Source organism: Centruroides vittatus, unplaced genomic scaffold, assembly GCF_030686945.1.
Source record: "Centruroides vittatus isolate TY-2023 unplaced genomic scaffold, ASM3068694v2 scaffold_1015, whole genome shotgun sequence".
Classification (NCBI taxonomy): domain Eukaryota; kingdom Metazoa; phylum Arthropoda; class Arachnida; order Scorpiones; family Buthidae; genus Centruroides; species Centruroides vittatus.
Window position 1 is genome coordinate 848,514 of NW_027122666.1, and position 8,850 is coordinate 857,363.

The following is an 8,850-nucleotide window of genomic DNA, read 5'->3' on the forward strand; positions in this document are numbered from 1 at the left end:
AATAAGTTAAAATTTAACATATTTACTTGAATATAATAATATCTTCGGAGTTAGATTAATTATTGTAGATATAATATACACCGCTGGCCAAGCAAAATGCAACAACATGAAGGAAACTTCCATTGTTTCAATATCTATAGTTTATCATGGTTTTCTTGATCATCATTTTACTTGACCAGGAGTGTATAGGAAAGCATATGTACAGTGTGTCCAAAAAGTTACTGTGTAGAAAAGATTTACATAAAGTTACATACAATATTGCAGTTTCTCCTATAGCAAATACTGAAAATATCCCCCAGATATCCCAAAATCTGGAGGAATGAGATTTGCAGACCTAGCAGACCAGATTCCACAAGATTATGCAATCAGCAGTCCTATAAAAACCAGAACATCTATGAGAAAGCAGTAACACTGCAAAGTGGAAACATGAGATACGCGACTTTAATGTCGTTACAGATTTCTCACTGCATAACTTTTTGGACACACTGTATATAAAAATACAATGTGTCAATGATAGCTATTTAAAACCAAAACAGAAACATAAATATGTATAGAGTTTATGCCAAAAGGAATTTATTGTTAAAACAATTTATTAATGAAATATTTTCTTTTGTAAATTAATTATGTCATTATAGTTAACATTATAAAGGGAATTACCTTATTAAAAATGGGAAAGAAATCTACAGTGATGTATTTTATTTATTTATACATTTAGTTTATTAAATAATCTTAATCTTAATAAAAAGTTTGTGTTGATTTTGCAAGAAAATTTTTTCTTACTCTTTTCATTCTGTGGGCAAGAGTTCATTATGAGTTTGGCAAAGCCCACAAGGGGACAACTAGATGGCGAAGAACAGGACCCGACTACCCACAAAAAATTCACGAGTTTCAACTCAGATTTGAATCTAAGTTCATCCAGGTGGTAGGATAATGGCTTTACCACTTCTGCCATATTTTTTTGATCTTCAGAAATAATTCTAATAATTCTATTTTTGGCTATCATATTATTATGCTATTGAATAGAACTGTTTCATCAATAAATAATTTGTTACATCAATAAGAAGTTATTTAATAAAATGTTATTTATTATCTAAATGAGGCAATAAAGACTGAGATTTGAACTTTGTCTAATTCATTTGATTTATGAATCACTTTTTTTTCATTAAAATATTTTATTATAAATTAGCTGATTATTTTTTAAACATTTTTGGTAATTAAAATGATTACATTAAAGCTCTATAATTACTAGATGAAATATATTTATAAATATTTAAGTTGATATATTTGACTTTCAAATATAATGCTCTTCTTCTGCTATATCCTTTGTGACGTCAACAATCGAGTTGGCTCAAACTATATGTTGGTTGCTAGCATTAACAATTGCTCTGAAGCTTTTCCTGTTCACTGCTAGAAACTGTGAAACCAAGAAATTCTTCTGACATTTTCCTCTTCTTTCCCATTTACCCTGAGGAAGAGAAAAGAAAGGCAGGATTTTCTGGTTGCACGACAATGCTGTCGTTAATTATTTTTGTAACAAAGGGTCCAGTTGTAAAGTCAAAAGAGTTGGTCATGAAGTAATAATTCTAGTTGTGCACATGATTGATGTTGGGACGATTCAAATGAAACTCAACAAAATTTATGAATGGATAGACAGTACACTTCAGGAAAAAATGGCACCCGACAATTTACTCAAGATAATATATTATTCAATCACTGTCAATGCCAATAATTAGCTGTCATCACAGTATGAAGGTGAAGGTATATAAAACTTTGAAGATGTGTAAATTCAATTTTAGAATTTTTTCAAATATTTGGAACAGAATAGTATTTAAGTGGACATGAAGAAAAAATATTTCCATTACAGTCAAACCTGTTTTTGTGCGGTCTTTTTCTGTGCGATTTGTTTTGTGCTGTATATGAAAATTTCAATCAAATTGGAACATAATTGACTCCTGTAAAATTGTAAAACTCTATTGGTTGTTTTCTATGACATCAGCAGGTTTTTTTCATTTTTTATTCAGAAAAATTTTTTTCTCATACCTTTATTTCGGTCCCCTCTTATTTTAATAGCATAAAAACCATAAATATTATGTTATATTTGAACAGATGCTGTAAGTTAGCTCCCCTCCAGCTTTAGACTGCAGGTGTGAAATTTCACGCCTTGTTAAATGAAATAACACTTCCAGCAGCTATATTTATCAAATAAAATCATTATTTAACAATTATTTTTAACTTTTTAATGTTAGATTCCTATTTAAGTGGAAATAATTAATTAATATAAAAATTAAAATTCTTAGAGGATTTTTTCCCCATTAGGTGTTGCAGAAAAAGGCCCAAGGAGTTAAAAAAGCAATTCCTAGTTATTTCGTACGGTTTCGAGTTATTTTCTACGTGAGACTTTTTTTATGCGGTCCCTATTCACCGCATAAAAAAAATATTTTTTTAATTGTGTTGCGAAAACTATTTTTTATAGCCACTCGTGAAGTTTTGCGCGATTTTTTTTAATGCATTTTCTTTTATGTGTCCCTATCCCCCACACAAAAACAGGTTTGACTGTATTAACAAAATCTGTTAGACTATTTTTTTTTATTACATATTAATGTATTTAGATCTATATATTTTGATGGCAGACACACAATTTATCGTATACACTCAAACCTGTTTTTGTGCGATTTTTTTTATACGTGCAATGTGTTTTGTGCAATTATTTTTGTGCAGTATACCAATTTGATTGAAATTCATATACCACACATAAAAAATCACACAAAACAAATCGCACAAAAATAGACTGCACAAAAACAGATTTGAGTGTAATTGTACAAAATTGCATGAATATGGAGCTTCATTCAGTATTTGTAACATCTTTTCATCTTTACAAAGCTAAAATTTGCTTATTCACAAAAGAATTAATAAAAATAATGAATAAAGAGATAATTAAATCATTTTTAATACATTTATCTTAAACTTCTGTTATTTGTATTATTGACTGTTAAATCATGCTAGTGCATGCTATCTTGCAGTTTCTTTCAGTTACTTTGGCATACATTAACTAGTGTGCATTATGAATGCAAGTATTATGTTTTAGAAGCAGATAGCAATTAATTATTCTTTTCATTCTTAAAAATCAGCAATACCATGAAAACAAAAAGAATATAATAAAAAAGGGATCCCTCAGAGACAAAAAAAAAAGTATTAGATCATTTGTGGGGAGAAGAAACAGTAGTGATAGTTGCTTGCTTTGTCACCTTTAGTAAATTACCCATACATTAAGAACATACAGAGATTGGAATACAGGACTATCTTCATAATCCTGAGCAAAAATCCGAGATCATCAGAAATCCAACCATCAAAACAATGGAAATGAAGATGTCACAGAAGAATTTGTCTTTTGATTTTGAGTGATTCAAAAAAACAAAGTGTATTTCATCATTTTAGTGCAAGTACTAGTCAAGGTCAACTAAGTTTAAATTCATTCTGAAGGATAGTTTCAAAACTTTATATTATTTAAAATATTCCTTTTCTCAAAGATTTTGGAGAGAAATTAAGGAATTTATATGCTTAACTTCAAAAACAAGAGAAAAATTACATTTTTATTTGTTTATTTTATTTCTTTGTATAAAAACAAATAAATAAAATATTTGTAAGCTATAATAATTAAACCTTTTCTTTGAAATAAAGTGAATGAAAAATTTATTCATACAAACATATGGTTATATTTTTTCTATGTATTTTTCTTTTCTGTATTTATGACAATTTTGCAGAGCGTAACTCCCATAAATATAGAGTTCTGTATTAAACTTTAGTATCTACTACTGCATTCATCTTGAATGATAAGGCATGCAATAGAAGTAGGACAGCTTGTGATTCATTTGTTTGTCTTGTATCTGATGAATATCCTGGTGAACATCTTGTTCTTAACTGTGTAATCAAATTTTCACATATTAAATTTAAAAACATAGGTTTAAAATGTTTTACAGTAAATAATAATAAAATCATTTAAATATTTCTTCTGTTAATTGTAAATGTTTAGACATATGTAGAAATCATCTGGAGGTATTTCGGCAAGATTTCAAGATCTGTGCAGAATTTCATGTTTTTATGGGAAATATTCACACTTAATTACCATGAATATGGAGGCTGTGTGCGAGCATTTCCGATGAAAACATGAAATACATCACTGTATAACTCACAATTTAATTAAATGTTTAATTAAGGAAATAATAATAATAATAATATGAATGTCTTAAGAAAGCAGAGGTATGAAAATGAAAAATGTTATTTTGTTCTCTCGTATACATATCTTCTTGATAAGCACTTTGAAATTATCATATTTTGAATTTACATAAATAACAACCTTGTAAATTAATTACACTTCTTACTCCACTATTATTAATTATCTGAACACTAAAAGTGGCTCTTGCTAGGATTCATCATACACTATTGAGAAATCATGTAGAGACTGATGAACATTAATTAAAAAAATAAAAGTAAGTAAATGAGATTTTTAAAAAGATAGTTTTAACTTTTACTACTCCTATAATAAAATTGTGACAATTATATTTTAATAAATGTCAAGTGTAAACTGTTCCAAAATAGAGCTGTGCAACTATTCTGTAAATATATTTAATTTACTGCATTCTGATTACAATTGTGTGCCAACTTTATCATCTAACTTATAAAGAAACAGTTATTATATACAATCAAATACAGATATATTAAAAAACAAAAATAAATAATTTTAACAAAACAATGTCATGCTCATTTATTATCCAACAATTAAAATGTTTTCTAAGTTATCTATAAATCAATGTGCATTATTACAAAAACGTTATATCCTTTAAAATAAATATATTTAAATTTTTCCATTTTGTACTGGTATATTATTGGCAAAGTCATCTTTTCCGTCCATACTGTTGTCTTCGCTCTTATCAGAGTTTGGATCATCGGAAGGCAATTCTTTCTTGGGTTCGCCTTTGCGTTTTATCTCTACATGCCCCCTGCAGCGATCACATTCATCGTCCGTGTCGGAAGAACTTTCTGCAAATTCGAGTGGTTTCACATATATACAGCAACCTATAATATATTTTGTTTTTAATAAAAATGGTTTTAGTTTAAGTGTATTTAGGTTGATCGTATGAAAAGTTAGCTTGTAAGTATGAGACCCGACTAGAATCTGTAAATCTTGATCAACGAATGGTCAAGATTTGTGTTTTTGCGAGGCGGTAACAAGCCGGGCCAGTTTACAGTATCACCAGATCTATTTCTTACAAAATAAACTTTTCATCTGATCATGAAATACAATATTTATATTTACATTTGGATTTTTTCTTGTTCAGATTTTCATTATCTACAGTTTCTTCCGACCATTTTACTTTCTTCTGAGTCGAGGGTTTTTTTAGTTTTAATCTAAGAACTTGTAAATTCTAAAAAGAAAAAATTAATTAATTTATTCTATAATAATTTTTCTAATATAAAGATCTATGATGTTTCAAATTATATTTAATTCCAATAATTAATATACTTTAAGGTGACTCCAAACATTTGATATTTTCAGAATGCTGAGCAAACACTAAGTCAATTCTGAGTAGTGTGGATGATTTACTTGTGAATTTGCTGGACGAATATTCAGTATTCACCATTTCCCACTCCTTGTCGGTATGCTGTGCCGAACCAAAGGGGCCAAATCTTGAACAAACATTTGTAATTCCCGTAACGAACTAATGCTCGGCAAATAATCATATGTATATACATGCTCTATACTTTGGTGAAAGCCAATTATTCAGTAATCAACAAATACTGAATGAATGGAGCCATCTTTATGCAGCAGAATAATTACTCTGAGATTTATTACATACATCATACTGAATCAAGTTAAATTCTAACAGGATTAACTGCAATATTTGAAATATTATTTAATGAAAAGAGAATCCTTACTAATTGAAGTAAATAAAAGGATACTTGCTCATTATCTTAGAGCCTGCAAGTTAAGATTTTTTTCCCATGCCTATTAAGAATCTGGTCAAGCCCATAATGAGATAACTAGGTAGCAATTAAAAGATCAAACTACCGGTACTTGTGAAAATGTCTTGAAGATCCAATCCTGAATCAAATGCAAGTCAAGCAAGCCAATGCCTTTGCTACTTTTACATCCTTCTTTTCATTTTTTTTCAACAGCCAAACACATAAAAAGTCCTCAGAAATGAAATGAGAAAATAATTCAAACTTTTTCTATAAAAATCATATTTCACTTACGTCATAGAGAATTTTTAATTTTGCTACAAGAAGACATTTTAGGAAATTCAACTTAAATCACTTTTCAGAATTATAAAAAACTTACAATATTTCAACTAATATTAATATATAGATATTGTTTCAATTTGTCCAACTTAGTTTTGAGTTTTATTTTTAGCCCCAGCCATTTGACTGAGGCTAAAAATATGATTCAGGTATCAAGTTAAAGCTCTTATTCCGTAAATGATGCCTCCGAAGAGATTTGAGAAAGGTGCAATGATTCAAGTGTGATGAAGTGGAAAATGTGCAATGTTAAGTCAATGGGACAAATGTGTCGGGTCCCACCCCTCTGTTAAATTTAGCCCGAGCAATCTTTTTGTGTTTTGTAGTTTCATTATTGTAAATATTCAGATCATTTAATGTACATTTTAGTTACTAAGATCATTGTTTTTTCATTCTCTCCCAACTCAACCTTACCAATCCCACACCCCCTCAAAACCCCAAGCAAAGCCAAGCATATGTAGCTAGTATAAAAATAACTGTACAGAAGCATACTGCCAACCCATTAATATCCATGACTATACAAATCAAATTTTATTGAAGCCATTCCTTATTAAATTTAAAATTTTAGAAACCTTATATCAAAATGTTCCTTATTTAAATATATAAAATTACTTATCCTGACTGACTGATTCATCATCACTGAGAGCAAATCGCTAAACCTAAAGAGATGAAATTTGGTACACAGTTTGGGTACGTCATAAAAGTGCACACTAAGAAGGGATTTTTCGAAATTCATCCATGGGGAGAGAGGGAAAGCATTAATCTGAAGAACGGCTTCTATTGTACTATTTTAGATGCAATTTTTTGTTTTCAATTACATTTAGTCTTCATTGTGTACTTAGGTGTATTAAATTGATAACATTTCAGACATTGTTATAAAAATTTTTATATATTTTGATTTTTTAACCAAATGTTCAAACTGTTTTAAATTCAAATTTGTTATTGCATATTGGTTCGATTATAGAATGATTGTAAACGTTCCAGAAAATTGATCAAATTGAAAACAGTTTATTTGATTCTCAGCAGTACTGTGTTGTATAACAATTACTATGGTTGTTGAAATACTGAATATAAATGGCATTTCTTGCAAAATCCTCATGGGCAAAGTCACGGGTAACAGCTAGTTTATTTTATATATTGTGAATAGAGAATTAAAACATTGCATTTAACCTTGAAAAAAAAACTTAGACAATTTTAATTTTATTAACATTAAAGTCACTCTGTGTTTGCATTATAGTAAAATGGCAGTTCAATTTAAGCATTTTTTAATTATTGATATATTCCCATTTCAGAAATCCATCTTTGTTTTTACTAATCTAATATAAATAATTCATTAACCAGATCAGTTTCATTGAAGTTATTTATACATTACACAGAATTTAAAAGGTCACCTGGTTTTAATAAAAATAACAATGCTTCCACTTCATACACTTAAAGCTTCCATGGTTTATTAAAGTAGCTAATTTTGTGTATATTTTTGTACACGAAACGACAGCAAAACTATGCATGGCTGCAAAATTATCCAAAAAATCAGCTACTTTAATAAACCATCGAGGGAAAACAATGGTTACATTCAGCAGACTCAACAGTTCCAGAGCTGTTGAGTATTTTTCTGCCAAACACCCTCTACAGCTCTGTTAAAGTCCCAACCTCCTCATTCGGACCTAGAATCTTGCCCAACTGTTGACTCTGCTGAATGCAACCAATGATAAAAACCTCTTCTAAAATCAGAATGATAATGCAAGTTTCGAATACATGTCAGGAGTTCTGCAGAATAGGAATTTGACCCACAAAATAATGAAAAGTTGTTTTTACTTTGTAGGTCACATAAGTGATACAGAAATGGATTTTAACTATAGAATTTCATACCCATCCACATAATAATCAATTAAATCTACTTCTTAGATATAAACGAAATCTATTTTCTTTTTTTATTCAATTTAATTTTCGTTTTCATGATTAATTAGCTTAATAATTGTTTAAATCGATTGAAACAGCCATCATCGATAAAGATGCTCTTCTCGGATGCAGGAAGCTGCTCCATCTGCATCATCTTTGCATTAATCCAGCAGGTGGCGCAATAAGCGCCAATATCGCCGTTCCCATTTTATAACCTTATACTACATTTACCATCACTTTTCAAGGCGCATTTCTTACGTAAAATGGCTTCTCGAGTATTAGAAATAAAGATAAATAAGATTTTACGCGATAAATTATAAGTGAACTTACCTGCGAGACGTCGTCTCTCTCCTCGGTAGTGGATGTCGCCGAAACTTCCGGTGTAACTAGTGGCTGTTCGGTCATCATATTTAATATATATATTTACCTTTAACCAACATATAAACTTACCATAAAGAAAAAAAACAAATTAAGCCGACGACCCGAACGTCAAATACAAAATAAACGCCATTTTGAAACGAGTACCTCCGCCTATACATGTGCCGAAATAATTATGAAAAAGATTAAATTCGGTAATATTTTATTATTAATTTACTTTTAAATTGTGATATTAATATGTATTCAATTAGAAGAAACCAATTTTTAGTATTAATTCGT

The 8,850-nt window shown here is 29.4% G+C and overlaps 1 protein-coding gene across 1 annotated transcript; it reads right to left on the minus strand.

Moving 5' to 3' along the window:
* Nucleotides 1–4,607: 4,607 nt before the first annotated feature.
* Nucleotides 4,608–8,727, minus strand: LOC136986342 (E3 ubiquitin-protein ligase PPP1R11). Its single transcript, XM_067283845.1, has 3 exons — nucleotides 8,524–8,727; nucleotides 5,315–5,423; nucleotides 4,608–5,073 (listed from the first exon to the last, which is right to left on the minus strand). Exons 1-3 carry the CDS (start codon nucleotides 8,599–8,601, stop codon nucleotides 4,853–4,855), a joined length of 408 nt encoding a protein of 135 aa, XP_067139946.1. The 5' UTR covers nucleotides 8,602–8,727; the 3' UTR covers nucleotides 4,608–4,852.
* Nucleotides 8,728–8,850: the final 123 nt, after the last annotated feature.

Coding starts and splice junctions, on each gene's coding strand:
- LOC136986342 (XM_067283845.1), bottom strand. CDS start 8,601: ATGATGACCGAACAGCCACTAGTTACACCGGAAGTTTCGGCGACATCC. Junction 5,424..8,523: donor AGAGAGACGACGTCTCGCAG/GTAAGTTCACTT, acceptor TTTTCTTTTTAG/AATTTACAAGTTCTTAGATT. Junction 5,074..5,314: donor GAACAAGAAAAAATCCAAAT/GTAAATATAAAT, acceptor AATATATTATAG/GTTGCTGTATATATGTGAAA.